The 24843-nt window shown below is 40.7% G+C and overlaps 1 protein-coding gene across 3 annotated transcripts in view; it reads right to left on the bottom strand.

Moving 5' to 3' along the window:
• Nucleotides 1-24843, bottom strand: part of uacaa (uveal autoantigen with coiled-coil domains and ankyrin repeats a) — a 145268-nt gene that overhangs the window by 24077 nt on the left and 96348 nt on the right. For all 3 annotated transcript variants that reach the window (XM_068018201.1, XM_068018200.1, XM_068018202.1), the window contains exons 9-11: nt 9588-9622; nt 7070-7159; nt 2904-3011 (exon numbers count right to left, since the gene is read on the bottom strand). In XM_068018201.1, coding sequence (XP_067874302.1) covers nt 2904-3011; nt 7070-7159; nt 9588-9622 — 233 coding nt within the window. The remainder of the gene's footprint in view (nt 1-2903; nt 3012-7069; nt 7160-9587; nt 9623-24843) is intronic.

Below are 24843 nucleotides of genomic sequence, written 5' to 3' on the forward strand. Positions count from 1 at the left end.
TTAAGGCATAAAGACAGACCCCAAGCTAATAATATCACAGAACACTGATTTGAGAAATTGGCAAAAGAACTAGGGGTGGGGATGGAGATGAGGAGGACTTTTTTTATGCAGCGACTTATGATGATCTGGAATGCATTGCCTGAAAGGGTGGTGGAAGTAGATTTAATCATAACTTTCAAAGGGAAGCTTGATATATACTGAAAGGAAAAAATATACGGAAAGAGCAGAGGAGTGGGATTAATTGGATGGTTCTTTCAAAGAGCTGTCGCAAGCACGTTGGGCCAAATGGTCTCCTTCTGTGCTACAGGATTCCGTGAGACTACAACGTATAATCTATCCCTCAACTGCTCGCTGTTCTGTAGCTTAATTTTGTTTTTAAAAGCATTGCCTATTCTTAAAATGCTAAACCATGAATAACTTGTTCAAATGCCTTTGTTAACTTAGCAAAATTTTATAGTAAAATTCCTTGTATGCAATTAAATGCAGAGCAACATTTTCGGACGAGTGTTCATTACTTTAACGTAGTGTCATTTTAATGGATTAAATTTGCAAATGTTTAGCAGCAGCTTAGATGGAAAGTTGTTGGAGATGAAAGTGGGCCTGAAGAACTTTTTTCTGGGAAGGACAGCTACAGTTGCTTAGCAAACAGGAATGATAAATATAGAATTAAATAGCTTTTTCATTTTCTACTGGCAGTAAGACCTCATGTGCTTGAAATGGAAATTAGACACAGGGCAAAACTAATAAAACTAAAATCAGTAAGCAAGAATTTATATAAAAATATGCAAATATGGGTAAGAGCAGTTAGGTTTTGGGTACGTTTTCCACCTTCTCCTCAATGGTGTTGGGGCAGAACTCCAGTATCAATGAGTACATATACTCACACAGGCTGCTAATAGGTGGCCACATAGTGTAACACCTGTTAACAAGATGCAACATGAAATGGATTTATACTCCACCCTTTGGGAGCCCCCACCTCTGAGGACATTTCACCCCCTTTATGCTCAGTAATTCTTCAGAGATAACAGTCACTTTCATATTGATGTTGACTCAAAAATACTTTGCACATCACAAAACTATAAATGAAGAGACCACCCCCCACCCCAAATAAATGTGCAGTTATCTCCAGTTTGTGCGATAATTCAATTCTATTCAATTTTCCTTTTAAGCTACAGCTAACTCATGGTCCCAGTCCGTTTGTCACAAGGACCCAAGAGGATGCCATCAGCTGAATGCCCTTCATTCATATTTCAGTGTTTAGTAAATCACCCCCAATATACCCCACCAAGGTTCAATTTCCACACAAAATTATCGGGACATATGGATCAAGTGACTCATACATTTCAATCATCTACCTTAAGACTCTGGTCAAATTCTGGGAGCTTAAAGAACATCTATAATTGCTTAGTGAACAGGAACGAATAAATATAGAATTAAATAGCTTTTTCATTTTCTACTGGCAGTAAGACCTCATGTGCTTGAAATGGGAATTAGGCACAGGGCAAAGATTATTAAAACTAAAATCAGTAAGCAAGTAAGACCCCTAAACATCAGTCAGAATTAAATGTGGTAATATTGTAGTACAGGTGTAAATTCGAGAGCGCAACTGATTGCAATTATAAAACAAATACTAGGAATTAGAGTGCACAGCAAGGGTAGTATTTCATTACCCTTGTTCCTTCTTCTGACTGCAAGATTAGAAGCTTAGAGCACAGAAAGAGGCCATTTGGCCCACCGTGCCTGTGCTGGCTCTTTGAAAGAGCTATCCAGTTAGTCCCACTCCCCTCCTCTTTCCCCACAGCCCTGCAAATTTTTCCTTTTCAACTACATATCCAATTTCTTTTGAAAGTTATTATTGAATGAGCTTTCACCACCCTTTCAGGAAACACAATCCAGATCATAACACACTGCATAAACATCTCAGCACCTTTCTGGTCTTTTGACAATTATCTTAAATCAGTGTTTACACTGCCTCACCTCATTCTTCCCCCAACAAAATGTAATCATTTCTCGGCATTAAGTTTAATCTGTCTTGTGCCTTCCAATTTCACTAGTTTATGTCCTCTTGAAGTCTGCTTGTGTCATCTGCAAACTTTGAAATTATGGCCCCTATACCCAAGTCCTGGTCATTAACACTAAGCCGCCAAACATCCATGCAAATGGACCTGATTCAGCATCTGAAGTAAAATTAAAATATCTTCACCTAAATACTTAACACTGAGAGGTACTTGTCCAATCTGACTATTGCTATTGGTCCATGGTCCACAAAAGAAACCAATAAACCTTTTGGATACTGAGCAACCTGCTGTGCAATTGTAGAATTTAAAAAATGTCTTTTCTACATACCTTCATTACATGCCTGTGCTACCTCCAAGTTTGACAATTCTAATTCTCACCTTGCCAGCCTCCCACATTGCACCCTCCGTATACTTAAGTTCATCCAAAATTCTGCTGCATGCATCCCTCACACCAAATCCCGTTCACCCTTCACCCACTGTGTTCACTGACCTAAATTGGCTCCCAGTCTTGCATTGCCTCGATTTTAAAATTCTCATCATTTTCAAAACCTTTCCAAGACCTCACCCCCTCCTTAACTCTCCAGCCCTACAACCTTCCAAGATCTCCTTGCTCCTCTGGGCCCACATGCATTCCCAATTTAATTGCAGCACTACTGGCAGCCATACTTTCAGCTGTCAAGGTCCTATGCTCTGGAATTCTCTCCCTAAACCTCTCAGTCTCTCTTGTCTCCTTTAAGACACTTCTTAAAACCTACTGCTTTGACCAAGCTTTTGATCACTAGCCCTAATAACTCCTATCTGTCTCAGTTTCAAAATGCTCTGGTGAAGTACCTTGAATGTTTTACTATGCCAAAGATGATATTTCAATTCAAGCTGGTGTTGTACCTGATTCAGTTGCTTTTGAAGTCCACCGACTCGCTCCAGGAACAGCTTCTGTTCATGGTGAAGCTTCTTCAACTTTCCTTTGAGGTCCTCATTTTCAATCTGAAGTTCCTGGACATGTAATAATAAAATAAATTAAATTTATTCTAAACAGGTTTTTTAACAAAAAAAAAAAATTGTGTCTTGTTGCATAGATTTCCAGGCAGAAAATGGGTGCACAGTGGTTCAATTTCACGAGCCAACCTGCCACTGAAACAGTGCTAGAAACGATGAGACGTTAAACCGAGGCCCCGTCTACCTTAAGTGGACACAGGAGATCCCATGGCACTATTTCAAAGAGCAGGGGAGGTCTTCCCAGTGTCCTGGCCAATATTTATCCCTCAGTCAACATCAAAAGCAATCTGGTCATTATGAATGCTGTTTGTGGGATCTTGCTGTGCGCAAATTAGCAGTCATGTTTCCTACATTACAGCAGAGACTACCCTTCAAAAGTGCTTCATTGGCTGTCAGGTGCTTTGGGATGTCGGAGATTGTAATGTAGGAAATGTGACAGCCACATGGTGCAAAGCAAGCTCCCACAAATAGCAACGTGATAGCAATATGATAATTTTTTAAGCTGCTGGTTGAGGGATAAATATTGTCCAGGACACAGTGCAGAACCCTCTTACTCTTCTCCAATGTATTGCTATAGGATCTTTTACATTCACCCAAGAGGGCAGACATTGACTTCAGTTTAACATCTCATCTGAAAGACAGGTCCTCTGACAGTGCATTACTCCTTCAGTACTGCTCTAGCAGCGTCAGCATAGACTTTGTGCTCAAGTCTCTGGAATGGGACTTTGAATCCACAACCCTCTGTCTCAACAGCTATCACTGAGGAATGGCTGACAAATATATAATGTGCATGAGAAACAGGAAACGTGAGAATTTCATTATCAGATTATAAATGGCTGTATTTATCCACCTGTTGTGACTTCTTTGCAATTTTCAATTACTTATAAACTTGGGTTGCACTAGAGGAGTGAGAGATTAATTAACAAGCGACGCACATTTAGATACACAATAAGTAGACACTAATTTAAAAAGTTATGCTTTTACACTTGTGCACAAAACAGCTAATCACGACTGGATAGAATACACTTTATTTTCCTCCTTTAAATAAGTCAGCTTGCAGATAAAGGGCTTGCTGGATTTCATACATCTGAAGAGGCTATTTTTTAACATAACAATGCTCAGAAAATTTGTATTTATAAATCTGGTGCCTGCAGAGCTGTTGTCATATCTCAATTCAAAATGTTTGTCATATCCACTATAATCCTGCTAATCCTAGGAAATAGTCAGTGAAAACAAGAATCCGTATAAATTCAAACTAGCATGGGTAAAGGTTCAGGATTTAGGATTGAGAATTAAATTGAGATTTGGATTAGCTGGAATGCTCAGCCCCAATTTGCATACTACATAAATGTTCTCCTTAAAGCATAGAAGGTTAAGGAGGTGTTCATAATCAGGAAATGTTTTGATCGAGTTAGATAGGGAAAAACTGTTCCCAGTGGCAGAAGTGTCAGTAACCAGGAAACACAGATCGAACATAATTGGCAAAAGAGCCAGAGGGGAAATACAGAGAGATTCCTTTTAACACAGTGAGCTGTTGTGATCTGGAATGCACTGCTTGAAAGGACGGTGGAAGCAGATTCAATAGTAACTTTCAAAAGGGAATTTGGATAAATTGAAGGGGAAAGAGTAGGGGAGTGGGACTATTAGATAGCTCAAGCAAAGAGCTAGCATAGACATGGACTAAATGGCCTCCCTCTCTACTGAATCATTCTGCCCCTATTCTTGTCTACACACCTATCAGCAGCAGATATGTGAAGACCAATCCTTGCTCAGTTTTACTGTTAAACGTTCTCAATCCTGATTAAAATGCAGCGAACATGCCAAGTGGTGTAAAGGTCCTTGGAATTCTCCATCACACTACATCTGCACTCTTCAGGCATCAGCCATGGCTCAGTTTGGACTATGGGTCAAAATCCTGGAACTCCCTTCCAACAACACGGTGGGTGTACCAACACCCCAAGGACTGCAGCGGTTCAAGAAGGCAGCTCACCACCACCTTCTCAAGGGCAGTTAGGGATGGACAATAAATGCTGGCCTATCCAGCGATGCCCACATCCCATAAATGAAGAAAAAAGTCAGTAGCACACTCATCTCAGTCAGAAAGTTGAGTTCAAGCCCTACTACAGGGACTTGAGCACAAAATCGAAGGCTAACACTTCACTGCAGTACTGCGGGAGTGCTGCACGTGACGCCTTTCAGATGATGAAGAAACAAGGCCCCGTCTACCCTCTTGGTTGGACTAGAAAAACCACACGGCACTATTCTGAACAAGAGCTGGGGGATTCTACCAGTGTGCTGGTCAATATTTATCCTCCAAACTACATCAGTAAAGCAGATTATCTAGTCATTACCACATTGCTGTCTGTGGAAGCTTGCTGTGCATGACTTAGCTGCTGCATTTCCCACATTACAACAGTGACTGCACTTCAAAAGAACTTCATTGGCTGTCATGCACTTTGGGACAACCTCAGGTTGTGAAAGGCACTATATGAATGCACGGCTTTCTTTTTTCTACTTACACAAAACAAACGATGCCCGATTTCGATTGAAAAGCCTTCAAAGGATGACCTTAAAATAACAGCTCATTTAAAAATTAAAGGATAGTGAAGGGCTACAAGTATTCTCTGTGATGACAATGCTCACAACAAAAAGCCATTCAGGCCATTAAGCCTGTTCTCTCCACAGTCCATATTTAACCATCTCAATCATGAATTCCTTTGCTCCTTCCACCCAAGATCTCTACAGTCTTTACCAAACTCCATTTTCCTTTCTCAACTCTTTATTTAAGGTATAGCTACTTTCTCTGGTCGTTGGTCCCATGCAATCCTCTAGTCCACTGCATTGTGCCAAATGCATTAGCTTAATCAAAGTCAAGTCTTCCATTTGGCACAACACATCTTTCTCAATCTAAAACTAAATCCTGTGCTACTAATGTCAGATTTTGGAAACTGTCAGTGTTTGCAATCATTCTGCCTCTGAAACTGACAGCAACATCTGGAGTTCAGACATGCGCCATTAAACGCAGAAATCCAGAAGTTGCTGTCAGTAATTCTACACCTCTCTATAGGGTGTTGACGTCCCTGCAGACTGAAATCAATTAGAAGTCACTGAATTAGAGAGGCGTTCTCCCTTTTACTCTAATATTGCTGTTAAAAATACCCTAAAAATTTACACCTTGTTAATGAGCTTTTAACGGAGTACAAGTCAGAAGTACTGCTGAAGGACTTCTCTGGCCCTGGAAAATTAATTTTATATTTGTGTAGTCATTTTTTTCCATTCTGATTTTAAAAAATAGAAAATTTGGAATTGTTTAAGTTATATATTTCAACTTCCAATGTGGACGGCCCAAATCATTTATTTCTATGTAATATTAAAATTTAAAGTGAAGGATAATCAGTGCAATTTACTTGCTGAAATAAAAACAGGAAATGCTGGAAATACTTAGACCTGTCAGCATCTGTGGAGAGAGAAACAAAGTTACTGTTTCAGGTCAATAATCTTTCAGCAGATGATCATCTCTCTGATGAAAGGTCATTGACCTGAAACGTTAACTCTGTTTCTCTCTCCACAGATGCTGCCAGACCTGCTGAGTATTTCCAGCATTTCTTGTTTTTATTTCAGATTTCCAGCATCTGCAGTATTTTACTTTTGTATCATTTTACATCCTGGTTTGCTGTCTGTGAGAGTTCTTCAATGTGATTGGCTGCTTACTGTTTGATATCACTGCTGCTGGATGTCTGGGGATCCCCCTGACTTGGCACCAGATTCAAACTAATGTGGGGAAAGGGGAAATCTATGCCACAAGAGATCACTCGATCATTCTGGGTAGCTTTCTTTGAGGTCAGTGGCAATCGCTGTTGCTTCACCTCTGACCACAATGTCTGGACCAACGCCTTGTGATTTACAGTCAGAATTTCAACATTCATTACTCTTTCGATAGTCATCCAAGAGCTGTACTAAACCAAAATAACTACACCAGTGAGATGGTTAGAGGAAAGAGATTTAAAAAAGGCAATAGCTGTTTAAATCTGTTCAGAGATGCTTTACATTAATACCTTTATAATGCGTTGTTCCTTCTGACTCTGTGCTGAGCCCGTTTCAGTTTGAAAATGCCTTTGATCTACCCTCTGTGACAACTCAGTAGCCTGCATAAATACAAAGATTTTTTTAAATTAAAAGTCATGTTAAAGGGAAAAAATATTAAGTCACCTCGTTTAAATACAGAATTTTCTAACTACACGGCAAACAAGTTTCAAGCCAGCTAGCACTGATTTATCAAGGTTGAGTAGAGAAGGAGCAAAGCACCAGAGACAGCCAGATGACATTTAACGTGGCCTTTCCCCACCTTCATCCTCACAGCATTAGAAACAGGACTGCAGCAGAGAGATTAGATATTATGGTTTTTGGTTGTATGGAAACATCAGAAGTAAAACAGTATCTTTGCGAAGGATAACTTTGTCTAAAGGCTGTCTCTTTAATGCACACATTCTTTCCATTAAATACACTCATGTTGTGACATTTTTATTTTTAAGTCAGTAACACAGGATACAGACAGGACAGAGGTTTCCAAAAGTGGGTGGCGGGGGACCTACAAGAGATCTCGGAGTTAAAATGCTTCTCTCCATCTAGGATCCCGCATACTGTGAAATACTGGTATTGAGAATCCTGAAATTCTAGATTTCTGTTGGCTTAGGAGTGCAGTTCCCCCCCATTTCTGTATATTAAAAAATAATTTCTTCAACAATAACATGATCCCTTTGAGTAGTCGACACACAACCTCTTGTAATTTAGGATTAAGTCATGTTCAGGAGGTGAGCATATCTTCCAGGGAGCTCACACACGAGCATTTGAAAGCCACGGTTGCAGATTGGCACCTTTCTGGAACCGACACCTGAGCAAATCAGACACTGTACTCCGAAATGGACGTGACTCAGTAGGGATAATATAGTGCTCTTGGAGATGAAATCTTCCCACTGTCATTGATCCCAGAGAAGATGCGTTTTACCTCATCAATCTTTACGCTTGTTTTTTCACTATTAAAACACTTGTCACTGCCTATGTTATCGTCTCTGCTTTTGCCCCTCACCTTACTGAATCGTCAGACCCATGGTCCCTCCAGCCACTCTGTAACCAGTCTCTATTAGGTGCAACGATTAACCTCCTTGTGTGTGCAAGTCTCAAGTACCAGGCAATGACCTTGTATGAAAATCACAGTAAAAAAAAAAATGCACCCTAAACACTTCATTCATCCTTGCCTTCGGTTTTACAGATTTGGTTTGTATTCATCATTCCTTTCACTTCTCCCCATCATTCTCATATTTCAGTATGTTGGCACTCAAAACAACCTGACAGTCAGTGTGGAAAGCAATAAAATGGAACTGTTGGGACAGCTGAAAGTAGAGAGAGATTAGACATTCTGTTCAGGCCAATGAAAAAAAAAATTCCAGAGTCAAATTCTACTCACAAGCAAATCCTATCTGTCGAAGAACTATCCTCAAAAATTACTTAGTTTAGAAATAATTACACATAAACTACATATTTTTGAGGTGAAGTAATCCATCAACACAACCACCTGAAAACAGCCAGATATCTGATTCAGGTAGTTAACATGATCCGCCTAGTTAGTGGACAAGAACAGAAGGATACAGTCTGCTTTAAAAAAAAACTTAATTTTAGTCCCAAAAAAGCTGAGATTGGGACGGGGTGGGGGGAACAAAGAGGAAGGGAATTTGTAACTTTAAGAATGTGCTTAAGGTTGTGTGAGTGGACATGTTTTTTGCCCTCGAGACATTTTCGTGGCACTTTTAAGAATGAAACAACATCCAAGACATTTATAGAGGTATAATCAGAAAATGGATATGGAGCCATGAAAGGAGGTCTGAAGATGTACGATCAAAAGCTTCGTCATACAGGTGAGCTGTCAAGGAGGGTCTTGAAGAGATGAAGGTGAAGAGACAGAGGAGTTCAGGGAGAGGATTGCAGGGCTAAGGGACAGAAGACGTAGCCACTAATGAAGGTGGTGGCCAGGGTGCTCAAAAGGCCAAAGTCAGAGGATCGGAAAGGTCAAGGGTAAACAGCAAGGGTTTTTTTTTTATTCGTTCGTGGGATGTGGGGGTCGCTGGCTAGGCCAGCATTCATTATCCACCCCTAATTGCCCTTGAACTGAGTGGTTTGCTGGACCATTTTAGAGGGAATTTAAGAGTCAACCACATTGATGCGGGTCTGGAGTCACATGTAAGACTGACCAGGTAAGGACGGCAGATTTCCTTCCCTAAAGGACATTAGTGAACCAGATGGGTTTTTACAACAACTCCCGACAATGGTTTCATGGTCACCATTAGACTAGCTTTGAATTCCAGATTTTTTTTTTATTAGTCGAATTCAAATTCACCATCTGCCAGGTTGGGATTCGAACCCATGTCCTAGAGCATTAGCCAGGGCCTCTGGATTACTAGCCCAATGACATTACTACTATGCTACCACCTGAGGTGAAGCATACAACACATTAAAATATGCAGAATTAATTCAGAAGAAGAAAAGAATCAGAGAATTATATTTTTGTTGAAGTCTTACCTGAGTCACTTGCAATTTCATACTGGAGTCCCTCACTGAGGGGGGAAAAAGACAAAGCATTAAACGCATAATTCTGAACACATTTCAAACAGTTTTCTTTGCAGCCTTTTGTTCAACCTATTCTTGAGCCAACAAAAGGTTAGAAAGGAGATAGAATGCAAGGAGAAAGGAGGCGAAGGGCATTGGCAACAGTTGGGGTAGAAAAAGAATACAAGAGACTGGGATCAATGAGAGGAAATGCCTCAACACCTGCAGCAGTTTCTTATTTCTGGACGTTTTTAGATTTGGTTTCATTTGAAATATTTTAGTGACCTCAAAAGTAACTCAATAGAAGGTCTGAAAACAAAACTCTCTCCTCTCCACTGACTCTTGCAGAGTTACATTTACACAGAACAGAACCAGAAGAAAAAAATGTTTACACAGCAAGTTGTTGTGATCTGGAATGTGCTGCCTGAAAAGGGCAGTGGAAACAGATTCAATATAACTTTCAAAACGGTATTGGATAAATACTTGAAGGGGAAAAAAAAAAATCGCAGGGTGTTGGGCAAAGAGCAGGGGGCGTTGGACTAATTGGATAGCTCTTTCAACGAGCCAGCACAGGCACCATGGGCAGAATGGCCTCGTACAGCTCAGTGATCCTACACATTAGGGCATGGGGGTGGGGCGTTAGGGGAGCAGCCACCTGGAATTTATAGAATTGCTGATGTGAGTACATAAAAGGTTGAGACTAATGAAATAATCACTTGAAAAGCAAAATGCAATCTGAAACAGAAAAAACTGGACAAACGGTTGATCCCTGGGGATCACTGCCTTCTTCAGAGTTTTGAAGAAAACGGAAAAGCCTAAATCAAGTTCAATTACAGTCCCCACCCTGTACAGTGGCTGTGTTCATGCTAACGCGATTTGCCGGGCACAGTGAATGGTAAAAGCATAATAGGTTGTAGTAATGAAATAACATCCACAATTAACAGTGCAAATAGATGTTTGAAGCTGCTCCTGTGATGGAATATAGGTATAATAGGCTTAATTAGGTAGACTTTAGAGATAGTTAATATTATACTTTTGCGAATTAAAGATTGAATAAATGGTCAGTTTTCAAGACTCACTGACATTCCCCTTTAAGGTGGTAGAGTTTAAAAAATTCAAGGTCCCTGTTAGAATGTAATTTCTGTTGTCGGGGAATTGGAAGATAAACACACACATTGAAATATCCTGTGTGACATCAATAAGAGGTGGCTATAAACTTAATTAGTTTATGGGGTTGTTGATGTAGACTGATCAGCCCAAGAGGTTGCTTTAAGGTACCATAAAAAAGGCAATTATTGATAACAAAACAGTAAATGGAATGGACTTAAAGGAACAAGAGGTCAAGTAAACACAATTATAAACATTCTGACCAGATAAATGCTCACAACTTCAAGAGCAGGGGATTTCCAGTAAAACATCAAAGTGGAGTGTTAGTTAATAATGCTTTCAAGATCCATATTTGGTAGTAAGAAAAACACACACAGAAAGGTAACCCCTATATGCTAAAATGTCAGATGATACCTTAGCAACGGTATAAACATGAGAGTTTTTGAAGCAAAGATTAGAAGTGTTGAATTCCTCAAACAATATTTCTCACCTTATGCCTTACACAGGGAATTTAAGGTAAAAGTTTACTTTAAATTTTGATGGATATTCCAAGATATTTTGCTGTAAAATTGGCAAGGTTAAACTTTTAGATTCTATGTTAGAATTAAGATTATGTGTTACATCTCAGTAATATTTGATAGCGATATACGTATCCACAAAAGTGTATTGCATGCTAAATTCTTTAATATATAATAGTTAATGTGTCGTCTCATGTAGTATTCAGTATACAACTACAACTACATGAACCCCCCTCTCTGTATCTCTAAATGGAGAGATACATATTGATGATAGTTTGGGATATTTATGACTTAGCCATAATTATTAAAAACAGGCTATCCGAAAGATGGTAATATTCTCTTAGTTTTCTTTCCTTAGAAGGATTCCCATGTAAACTGCGTTGCTGCTCTGAACCTTACGATCAAGTGTTTGAGAGGCGTGGCAGCCAGTGACTTTCAGATGGACAATTAAGGGACTTTTCACTCATTTCAAACATTCTTCAGTGCAATTGTGAGCTTTGAGGTTGCAACGTTAAAGCTCCTACCATTTAATTTGCGCAAGATGCCCCCTTCAAGGGCCCAAGGAGGATGATGCGCCCAGTGCAGTACTGAGAGAGTGCTGTACCGTCAGAGGTGCTGTCATTTGAAGGAGACGTTAAATCGAAGCCCCATCTGCCCTCTCAGGTGGATGTAAAAGATCCCATCGACACTATTTTGAAGAAGAGCAGGGGCGGTCTTCTCAGTGTCCTGGCCAATATTCAACCTTGCACCAACACCACAAAAATAAACAGATTATCTGGTCATCATCACATTGCTGTTTGTGGGACTGTGCTGTGGGTAAATTGGTTGAGACCTTTTCCTACAATATTCGACTTCAAAAAAGTATTTAATTAGTTCTAAAGAGCTTTGAGGCAACCAGAGTTCACGAAAGGCACTGTATAAGTGATAGTTATTTCATTATATAACAATGAGTGCACTTCAAAAAGCAATCTATTATTGATTGTTAAGCACTCTGGCATACCCAGAGATTTGATGAGGCGTCATTGTTTATAAATCCAAGTTCTTCCTTACATCTATGCCAACTAGCATCCATCAGCGCGCCCCTGACACACCATCACATTTAATTGTGGCATAATGAGTTGAAACTTGGAACGAATTGCTAAATTCGAATTGTTGGAAATCTGACGTTAATTATATCTACACACTGCAGCTGTTGTATCCTGCAGTAAAGCTGTAGTAAACTAGCTTGAAATCAGGAGATGGCACTAAAATGTTACATGTAAAGCTGTCCAGAAACATTGACTGGCCACAGATTTCACTCAATTATTCATTTCAAAATCTTGCCCTCAAAACACTAAACAATCGATTTTAACTCATCGAAACCACCCACCCATCCCCCCATCCCAGCCCCAGCCCTGATCTCAGCAGGAACGGTTTAAGTTGCCTTAGCTCAGCCTTGGAAAGTAGCCCCACATGAAAAGAGCAAAGCCACATCCCATTTGGGAGTGTGCGACTTCGATAATGCTTGGGTTACCAACTCTGACTAAACACAGACCTGGAGGTATCAACACAGGACCTCCTGCCTCCAAATGCCCCAGCCCAGTCAGCTTATCACCACGCCATCCCACATCTTCAATATTTTTACAACTAATCATCGAAAACGGTCAAAGAAAATTTAATAAACACACTTTTTTTTTTAAAAACACCCCGATTTTTCTCTAGTGTTTTTGCTCATAGGACTGTCCTGGAGACTAGGGTTAGCAACCCGAGATTAGACATATATGGTCTTCAACCCACGATCCTGGCCAGGAGGCCCCAGTGACTTATTTTTAATGGCTCCTTAAACTTCACAGGTGGTGGATTTACCACAAAAGGGCCTCCAAATTTTTCTATCAGATATCGCACATCCAGAGAGGTTGAAAATATTCTTCAGTTGAAACCGCTTTGTAGGTGCCATAAGTTTCACTGGTATTTCAACAACAATTTACATTTATATCGCACCATTAGTGAAATATCCCAAAACGCTTTGCAGGAGCATCATCAAGCAAAGTTTGACACTGAGCCACATAAGGAGATATTAGGACAAGGCCTTGATCAAAATGGTAGGTTGTAAGGACTGCATAAAAGGACGAGAGGGAGGCAGAGGGGCTTAGGGAGGGAATTCTAGAGCTTAGGGCCAGGAGCAGCTGAAGGCACGGCCACCAATGGTGCAGCAATTACAATTAGAAATGGGCAAAAGGCCAGAATTGGAGGAGCGCAGAGATCTGGGAGTTGTAGGGCTGGAGGACTACTCCACAAGGCAAAGTAAAAGTGGACCAGCTGTTGTTGCTTAATGGGAACAAACACAAAACACAAGCAAGGGAAATGTTGGGAATGGAGCTCAGCACAGCAAAACCTATCTTTTTCCAAGTGCTAAGAAAGGAAAAAATACATTCCACCATTTTCTGTTTTTCATTAGCCATGGAAAAGGATTCCTGATTTCTCATCACTATCCAGTAACTCCCAACCGGAAAGTGTAAGTGTGTATGTTGGTGTGAATAGGACTGGCTGTGCTACTCACTATGGTTGAATAGCTTACCAACACTTGCATCAAGGGTTATGCATAAGGAATGGTTATCTGAGCATATTCATAGCATGGCAGGGGGCCATTCACCCCCCAACATGCTTGTGCTAGCTCTTTAAAAGAGCTATCCAATTAGTTCCAACTCCCCTTCTTTCCCCCCCATAGCCATGCAATTAATTTCTATTAAATCGTTCACATTTGTCACTCAAATTTCCTTCCTCAGACACCAGAACTGATCAAATTGAGCAAATAAGTCTCAAAGATATGCTACTACAAGCCCCCTCTTCAACATGGTTGGGTGCTGCAATTTGCTATTTTTGCTTTCTAAATTATACTCATCCTTAACTAGTAAAACAAAATAAGAGGGTAGATTCACCAGTGAATGTATCAAAAATTACAGCCTCCTTTGCCACTAGCTGCAGATATAGTGATGTGGCATATATGTGGATAATATAAAGTGCTCAGCCTCAAATACACTTCTTATGGCGTTACAAATAATATCGCCAAAGAGAAATGGATAAGACATTAAAAGAAACTAGACAAGGCCGATTAAGTGTTCCTAGCACAAGATATAAGCAATAAGATAAAAGAAAAAAAAAGACTTGCATTTATATAGCACTTTTCACAACCACTGGGCATCCAAAAGTGCTTTACAGCCAATGAAATACTTCTAAAGTGTAGTCACTGTTGTAATAAACACGGCAGTCAATTTGCACAGAGCAAGCTCCCAAAAACAGCAATGTGATAATGGCCAAATAATCTGTTTTAGTGATGTTGATTGAGGGATAAATATTGGCCTGGACACAAAGGGAGAACTCCCCTGCTCTTTCTTAAAATAATGCCATGGGATCTTTTACGTTCACCTGAGGGGGCAGACGAGGCCTCGGTTTAACGTCTCATCTGAAAGACAGCACATCCAACAGTGTAGCATTCCCTCAGTGCTGCACTGGAGCGTTCGCCTTGATTTTTATGCTCAAGCCCTGAAGTGGGACTTGAACCCAGAACCTTGTGATTCAGAGGCAAGCGTGCTACCAACTGAGCCACGGCTGGCACAATGTAAGCACACGGACTGTATAAGGAAATTGGGTGCAGGTCCACACAATGGCAAATGTAGCAAGATTGTAGGTTGAGTCCTTCAAGCGATTTGAACCAATTTTAATTCACTGCCAATGCACGTACTGCATTGTTTTTCAATCCTACAACGGGCTGTTATGATGAAAATACTGACATCACTCATTTGCAGAGGGATATCAGGTGTTTTGAAGTGTTGTTTTAAAGCTCACTCCAGTGCCAAACAATCAACTTTAAGAACAATTCATGAAATTTCCAAACACTGACGTGACTACAGTACTTCTATCCACCTTTTTATTTTGCTCCCTGAAGATCCTATCTCGTCGGGTGCTACTCTTTCCACCAACCATTCATACCACCTTTAACTTCTTTCCTCTAAAGGTATTTTGTTGCCTGCTCTATTCTCTATGTCAAACCACCATTTCTCTGTTGCCTTCCTACTAGACGCAGTGGCACTAGTAAAAGATTAACCATGATCTCATTGAATGGCAGAGCGGGCTTGAAGGGCTGAATGACCTACTCCTGCTCCTATTTCTTCTCTCCTGTTGAGGGTTCAAAGCCCTTTTGGATAATACTACCACTACCCTCTATTTCTCACTCAGCACTGCCCAAAGGGTCATTGAGACACCTGCACCTGCCCCAAACCAAACTACCCTATCCTCTTCTCTCACCCACCTTCCCATTCATCATGCCTACTGGAAGGCAATTCTTGCCAACCAACCATCCAGGACAAAGCAGCCCACTTGATCAGCACCCCATCTTCCACCTTAAACATTCACTCCCTCCACAAGTGCAGTGACTGCAGTGTGTTCCATCTACAAGTTACACTGCAGCAACCTGCCTAGGTTTTTTCGACAGCACTTCCCAAATCCGCAACTTCTACCAACCAGAAGGATAAAGGACAGCAGGCGCATGGAAACACTGCCACCTGCAAGTTCTCCATCAAGTTGCACAGCATTCTGACTTTGAATTATTTTGCCGTTCCTTCACTGTCGCAGAGTCAAAATACTGAAACTTCCTCCCTAACAGCACTGTGGGTGTACCTACACCACACGGACTGCAACAGTTCAAGAAAGCAGCTCACCACCTTCTCAAAGGTAATTACATTGGGCAATAAATGTTGGCCTTGACAGTAACGCCTACATCCATGATTGAATAAAACACCATCCATTACCACTGCCTCCAGTTCTGGACCATTAACCATCCCTCCCCACATTTTCCTCCAGAGGTTCTGTTCACTTGCCCACAAGGTCATTGTCATCTACAACCTCATTGTGGTTCATTGCGATGACCTGGCTTTGATGGGAATTTGGCTCATGAGTGGCAGCCTCTTGCTCCTGACTGTAGACTCCCAAATCTGGCTATGCTTTCTACCAGCTGTCCCACCCAAACCACCAGGGTAATGGTATGTCCCTCATCATTGAAACACAACTTTGGTGGAATTTGAAATCACCTTTACTTGGATTATTAGTGGAGGCCTCCAGCATTGAGCAATACTGACTGCAATTTTCAGATTTATAGTCACTGTCCTCAAGCATTTGAATGGAGTGGATACAGAACAGAAGATGGAAAGTTGCACGTAGACTGCTGGAGGAATAAGATGGTTCAAGTGAACTTTCGTTGTTCCCTATTTTCTTATATTACTCATGGAAGCTAATGACCATTGCACAATCATGTACATTAAAATGAAAATGACAGAAATCAGTTCAAATTGCAAGTTTGAAGAGGTGAGGTTGCACAACAAATTCAAGAAAGGTTTTATTAACACGTCGAGATTTGCACTGATGGCACTATACCAACTGGCACGTCCTCAACACTCATATTAGACCCTGCAGTATTGTGAAAATTAATCGAAAACCCCAGTCAACTAAATCTAGACTCAAAATAATATCCAATACTGAAACAGCAAGTTTAAAAACTTGGAATAGGGATAAAGTAGCAAGATTAAAAACTAAAATCAAAGCTCATTCAAGGGGGGGGGCGGAGTGAGGGGGGAAATAAAGCGCTTCAATTTGTCTTGAGTAAAATTATTTCTAATTGCCGAAGGAGAAGGTTCTTGCGGCAACAGGAATGGAATAAAACACACATTCATTCAACAAGCACAGAGCACATTAATGGAATCTTTTCCTTTAATTAAAATTGCACTGAATGTTTGAGTAGAAAGTTCAAAAACTTCCCCAGTTAGCATTCATTCAGCAGTTACTTAGGAGTCACACAGCCCTGCTTGACAGACAGAGCATCTTAATTACAGCCTTTAATATAGCAGTCACCCACACACATTTGTATATAATAGGAGGCCAGCAAGTAATTTCATGTTTCAGTAGATATACTCCACCCTTCATTACACAACACTTTACAGCACAGAAACAGAATATACAGCCCAATTGGTCCATGCTGTTTTTATACTCCACGAGATTCCTCCATCTCACCCTATCAACAGACCCTTCTATTCCTTTCTCACTCATATGTTTATCTAACTTCCCCTTAAATGTATCTATGCTATTCCCCTCAATTACTCCATGTGGCAGCTGTTGTGTGATCGTCTTAATAGTGATGTCCCTTGAAGATCTCAGAATGCTAATGAGTTAAGTACCGGGATGCAGTCATGTGACAAGCCAGTCACTCTGCAACTGCAACACCCAGATGAAGGTTCTGTAAATAGTTTGCTCTGTACTGTACATACTAGTTTAGCTGTTAACAAACCTGTTTGAGATGTTCAGCAAACAGGACTCCACGCATCCCATTTATGCTGCATCAGGCAAGACAGAGAAAGTTCAACAGAAATACTAGCCTAAATAGTGGAAAGAATGAAAAACTTACCTCCAGATAAAGAAGAGAGCCTGGAACGACAGGCTGCAAATAAATTCCTGCAATCGGGTGAGTCATTGTGCCGATAGTCAAGGAACCCCAGTTAAAAAGAAAAAGCTCCCAAGTACTTACAAATTGATCTGTTTTTCCAAAGGCTCCATAAAAAAAAAATGGGGAAGACCAGATTCCTCTCCCTGGCTGATCGAGGCGGCGCCGTTACAGGAGACGTCTGATCACAGAAAGCACAGGAAAACCCGCAAACACTGCAGAGTTTCCATTCATGCAGCCAAAGTTTAAAGAAATCACTAAACCACTCAAGCATGAACATAAACAAATTCTAGCAAAAAAAGCAACTAAACTGCCTACTGAACAGCTGCGTAAACAGGCAAGCTTAAGTGTTGCAAGTAAGATAAACAGAACACTATCGAACACCTGCTCCTCTCCATCAAAGCAGCTAGTCTAAACAACTGAGAATTTCTTAAAGGGGAAACAGTGCAGAGTGAATAGAACAAAGTTAAGTAAAGACCAGAAGGCAAAAGAGCAGCAGAAAGATGGATACCAAATTTCCCAGCATGAACTGGAAGGCCATTGCTATCCTATCAGAGTTCAAATTTTTAAACAAAGAACGCAGTTATGCTTCACAGACCAAGCGATTGTAGAACCAGTGAAGCAGGCTCTAAAAATACTAATAGCTGTTGGAAATGACAAGTTACACAGAATCAATACTTCTGGCTTATCTGCAGGAACTTTCTGGTCTTCTTCAAAGTGCTCGAAGATCAGCTCTGATTAAGAGTGAATTTTAGAATTCACCATCTGGAATTGATTTCCTACAGGCAACAGCCACAGGAATTGATAGATCAGTTCATAGGTAGATGCCGTAGCAAGGGCAACGAATGCACTTTTTCAGAAACTATGCTGTCAGAGTGTCTAATGGAGCTGGTGATGGTCTCAACACCCATTGAAGCGTTTCAGAAAGACCTCCTGGGGGAAAAAAGTCACAGCATTGATGCACTGCTAGAAGATGGCAGGGAATATGAAGCCACTGTAGCTGGACAACAGCATCTGTAAGCACTAGGTGCAGCCGACAGTATCGGCATGATAACCAGGTCGAAAAGAGCAAGCAAGCTGTGTGGCAGGTGTGGTTGGTCCCATTCATCACAAAGTTGCCCTGCATTTCAAGGCCTGTGCAAGGCGTGCAGTGCAAAAGGGCACTGGGTCCGCCTATGAGAGAAATCTGGTTCCAAAGATGCAGCCAAAATCCAGTAGGCCACAAACAAAAAGACAGGGCACAGTAACAGGACAACAGCAGCAATAAAAGCGCCAAAGACCGGTGCAAACACAAGCCAATATACAGCGAAACAGACCTGAGACAAGATTCAGAGAGCAGTGATTCTCAATCAGAAGACGAGCAGGCATTTCACATTGTGAACCTGACATCACGTTGATGAAGTTAAACACCTGGAAGCTTTTGCTACCATTATCATGTGCCCAAAGAAAGCTGGCAAACACACACTCAGGAATAAGAGTGACACCAAGACTAGTACAAATATCCTGAAGGATAGGCTATTGGAAATCAATGATACAATGGACAACTGCAAAGTTGTGTGCATACAATGGGGTCACCCATCCCTTGCAGTGGCACGCTGAAAATGCAATGCAGCTATGCAGTCGCATGGAAACCACAAACATTTTACCTGGTAGACACTAACAGACCGGCAGTAGCAGGACAACCAACGTGTAAGGACCTCAACATTGTGACTATCCACAAGGTCACCAAGGTACCCATTAGAGCAGAAGAGACCAATGGTACCCACATTGAGTCAGTCCAGAGCTCACAACAAATGTACCCAAACAGATTCTACACCTTGAAGAGCATTAGCCCCTTCTCAGGGTCGCCACATGAAGAGAATGACAATCCAAACTCAGATGGTGAAAGTCATTTGTCAACAGGCAATATTTCCTGACATTCCAGCAACTCAGAAGAGATTGACGTTGTAACCACTGAGCAGCAAAGGCTGGCAGTTCGGAGCACTGCAAAGGGGAAATCTCCAAGGACCGGAACCCACTCACAGACTCTAGCCAGCATCAAGTGGTGCAGTCTGGAAATCCAGCAACAGCACAACTATGCCTTTACTCTGCTCTCTAGAGAACCGCCAGCACCAAAATGGACAGGTACCTCCATGAGGCCAAGTACTCCTTCCCCAAGTCCTCGGCCTTGAGCCCCAAGCCTTCAGACACAGAGGATGTGGAGAGGTGATGGACACACAATGTCCTGAAGAGGCAGAGGGGGAATGAGTTGAAGCACTGTCTGTTGATTCTTCGAGATGATGTGCCGGAACTTTCCAAGAATGATAAGGCCTCAAAAGTAGTCATTTTGAGAAAAGCAGAGTATATTAGCAGGCTGAAGGCAGAGCAACAGAAACTGAATGCAGAGAGGGAGAAACTTCATAAAAAACAGCATTAGCTAAGACGCAATCTCTCCGAGCAAGAGTTGTCAAACCAATAAATGGACTTTTAAGCCTCTGCACTTGTAAATTTTACAATCCCTATCCTTGTACCTGTAAATGTTATAATCTATATCCCTTATAACTAATTTGATGTTATCTAATCTTGTGTATTTTTACTTGTAGCATACGAGACTTATCTTTGGAAAGGAGGAGGATGTTGTGTAATCGTTTTAAGAGCTATGTCCCTTTAAGATCTCAGTATGCTAATGAGCCAAGTACCAGGATGCAGTCATGTGACTAAAAGCCAGAGTCACTCCAACTGTAACACCCAGACGAAGATTCTGTAAATAGTTTGCTCTATACTGTAAATAATAGTTTAGCTGACAATAAACCTGTTTGAGATCTTCAGCAAACCAGACTCTACGCATCTCATTTATGTTGCATCAGACAACATAAAGAACTCATTACAGTAGTGAGTTCCACATTCTAACTATTCTCTCAGTAAAAATGTTTCTTCTGAATTCTCTTTTGGATTTATCCTATATTTATCACCATTACTTTTTGGGCTCCCTCCCTGGAAATATCTTCTCTACGTCTATCATATAAAATCTGTTCACAATTTTAAAGACCTCGATTAGTTCACCACTCAGCCTTCTCCTTTCTAGAGCAAAGAGCCTGAGCCTGTGGTTACGTTACTGGACCAGTATTCAGAGATTTGGACTAGTACCCAGAGAATGCAAGGTTCAATTCCCACTGTGGCAGCTTGAGAATTTGAATTCAGTTCTTAAAAAAAAATCTTGAAACAAAAAGCTGGTATCAGTCAAAGTGATCATGAAGCTGTGACACTGTTGTAAAAACGCATATGGTTCTCAACCACCATTTAGGGAGGGATTCCCAACGCACTTACTTGGTCTGGGCCTTTATCATGACTCCAGTTCCACACCCATCTGGCTGACTCTTAACTTTCATCCAAAGTGGTCTAGCAACCCACTTCGGGCAACCAGAGATGGGCAATAAATGCCTGTCTTGCCAGCAACAGCTCTCTCCCGGAAATTATTTTTTTTTTTTAAAGTGCAGTTCCTTAACACGGCAGCTATCCAAGTGCACAACACAAAATATTTCTATTTCAAAGGTAGTAAGGGATATGGGACATATGAAATGATCTGCTGTAATCTCAATGAATGGTGGAACAGGCTCGAAGGGCCAAATAGCCTCCTCCTGTTCCTATGTTCCTCTGCAATATGAAGGAATTTGGACTCTAGTTCCAGCTAGCTTTTAAATGCAAACAGGCCTAAGGAGCTAGAATGTTAACATGAAACTTTCCCCCACTAGACAAAAGAGTAAGATCAACAGCGTGAATAACTAACAGTTTTGAACAGCTTCTTGGTATAATCACGGAACCCATCACTTGACTTCTATCTTATTAGATATAGAATAATGTTATGGTTTTTAACCATCTATCTATATATTAAGATTATATCTGTACACACTTACTGACAATTTTTGCCAGTATCAATTCCTAAGCATGCATTTATAATGGGAGTACTTATGTAAACTTGTCATGCTCTAATTACATCATCTCAACAGGGAAACCCTACAACACTGGCAGGAGGGTGCAATTACAATGTGACAAATTGACATTGTTAATTTTCATTATAAATGGATTCTATGAATTTATAATGGTTATATAAAATTAAGGGCAGAACATATTGCTTTATCATGGGAACTGAATTATATCTGCATCCCTTGGTTCAGTTATTCCCACCCAGTCAGTCCATCACCACCCAAAGAGGCAAGAGGCAGTTTAATGTCTCTGGGATTAGAAGACAGTCCACAATCCTCACACCCAAAGGAGCCAAACTGCAAGAAGCGTGGGTTAGAGAATCAGTCCTTTTTCAAACCCATACTTCCTTTGAAAAGAATTTGCATTTATAAAGTGTTTTTCACGACAAGATGTCCCAAAGCACTTTTCAGCCAATGAAGTACTTTTGAAGTGTAGTCACTGTTGTAATGTAAGAAACATGGCTACCAATTTTGCACAGCAAGGTGCCACAAACAGCAATGTGATAACGACCAGATTTTTTTTTTAAATAGTGTTGGCTGAAGGATAAATACTGGCCAAAATACTGGGAAGCATTCTTCAAAACACAGTGTCATGGGATATTCTATGCCACCTAAGAGGACAGAAGGGGCTTTGGTTTAACATCCTATCCGAATGACAGCACATGCAATAGTGCAGCCCTCCCTCAGTACTGCACTAGCAGTGTCAGCCTAACTTACCTGCTCAAGTCACTGGAGTAGGCTTAACCTTCTGACAGAAGCAAGAGAGATTGCTACCCCACGGAGCCACAGCTGACAGTTCAATGTGGATTTCTCCTGAGAGTCCAGGATTGCAAAGCATCCTCTTAAGACTATTTGGCAATTTAAGGATCTATAGCCAAAAATGTTAATCTCTCACTTCTGATGCAGAGGGAGCCCATGATATATTTCCAGAGTTTGTCAGTTTATATTTGATGGTTATCTGCATTAGGTAGGGCACATACCATCCCAGTTTTCACGTTAACAGGCCATTCATCTGATGAAGATTAGGCAGACAGTCTATTGTCCCAAGACATTAGGGTATCTCAAATGCTTTTCTGTGACAATAACAGTCCATTTCACGAGGCAAAATGCAATATTAATTACACACTGGAGAATGTTCCCACTTTTACTGTCTCCTCTTATTACAAATGGATAAACCAGAGAATTTATCAGACTGATCTCCCTATTGGATCCTTATGACTGGGTTGTATTTCAGACCATTGCCAATGCATGTATTTGATGCTTCTTCATCTTCATGGAAAGACAGTGAAGCATCATACAGCATAGAAGGAAGCCATTCGGCCCATCATGCCTACGTCAGCTCTTTCAAAGAGCTATCCAATTAGTCCCACTTATCCTTCTCTTTCCGTGTCACCCTGAAAATATCTTCTTTTCTTCAATTATTTATCCACTTCTCTTTTGAAAGTTACTATTGAATCGGTTTCCAGCAGCCTTTCAGACAGTGTGTTCAGAATCACAACAACTCACGGCCGAAGAAAAAAAATCCTCAATTCCCACATTGGAGCTTTTGCCAATGATCGTAAATCTGCATCTTCTGATTACTGTCCCTCCTGACAGTGAAAACAGTTTCTCTCCATTCACTCCATCAAAACCCAGTGCTTCCAGCCACTGTAGATCACTAATGATGAAGCTGGACTTTGTCTAAGATGTATATTGTTAACTTGCACAACATGGAGAAGTAAACACTAGAACTCATGTTAAAGTATAGGTATCTGCCTTAGACCAGTACACTCCCAACCTCCAACTACACTACCAACTCACACACACACTGGCCAATAACAACTTCTATTTATATAGTGCCCTGAATGTTCCAAAGGCACTTCATAGTAGCGTTACCAAATGAAGTCTGACACTGAAGTACATAAAGACATATTAGGGCAGGTGGCCAAAAGCTTGGTCAAAACGTAGGTTTTAAAGAGTATCTTAAAGGATGGAGAACTAGGTCCAGATGTGCTTTGATGTTTATACATGGTTCTGTGCACCAAGTCAAATTGTAATGCAAGGAGAGCATAAAGACACTTCTGACATCAAAATCAATCAAAAATAGAGTTTAAAAAGTTTCACTGGTACTCCCAAGCAAGGAATTTTTAAAACATGACTTCAAACTTGTTTGCAGTTAACACTGCAAAGTGTTAACACTGCACCGAAGAAATAAGTGACACTCATGAAATGGATCCAGTTTACTCGATCTTCAACCATATGTTGAAACCTCAAAATAAACTTTTGAGAGATTACTTTGTTCCTGAAAGTACTCTAGCAATAATTCCAGGACATGAATCTAACTTTATAAATCACACCATTCAAATATAGTCAACTGTGTTCCACAGGTGATACATCTTTGCATTTCAGAAACTACAGAAAATGTCATGTCTATTATCCTTCAGAATTTGCTGCGTTACTCAAACACACTTGTAAGATTGCCTGAGCCCTCACGTGGAATCTTATTTTTCTTTCGACCTGCTGTGCAAATGAAAAAGCAGTGAGACTCAGCACGTCCGAATCCCTGATCACTTAGGAGAAAAGAACCTCTGCAGAGCAACCAACACAAACACTATTTTTCTGAACGCTGATGAAGAATTTACAGCAAATCAAGTGATTTCACTGAACAATGTCTGAGGCAACAATGTAAAATGGGGGGAAAAAAACAGAACTATAAATAAAAACTGAAAATGCTGGAAATACAGCACACGTCAAGTCAACATCCATAAAACAGAAAAAGGCATTTTTTATGTCCAAACCACCACCAGGTTCCTGAAGAGGACACACCCAGAACTTGCCCTTTCTCTTTACAGAATCTGACACACTGCAGTGTATCTCCAACAAATTTCTGCTCTCCATGAAAGAGGAAACCTCTCTATGCTGCCTAGAATAGATTATACAGCCAATAAAATACCAATAAAAGTAACTTCAATGAAGTGCATTCCTTCAACTCCTTCAGCATTCGGAAGGATAATGGAATACCCACTCCCAAATATAGAATGTGATCTGATGTTACACCCCTTCCTTTTCCATTAATGAAACCCTTCCTTATCTATGCAGTTAACTCAGCCAAACATCTCATGAATTCATCCAGACTACAGAACTTGACTAAAAGCCAACAGGTTTAAATCACACACATATATGCAAGTCTGGCA

This window comes from Heterodontus francisci, chromosome 38 (assembly GCF_036365525.1).
Source record: "Heterodontus francisci isolate sHetFra1 chromosome 38, sHetFra1.hap1, whole genome shotgun sequence".
Taxonomy (NCBI): domain Eukaryota; kingdom Metazoa; phylum Chordata; class Chondrichthyes; order Heterodontiformes; family Heterodontidae; genus Heterodontus; species Heterodontus francisci.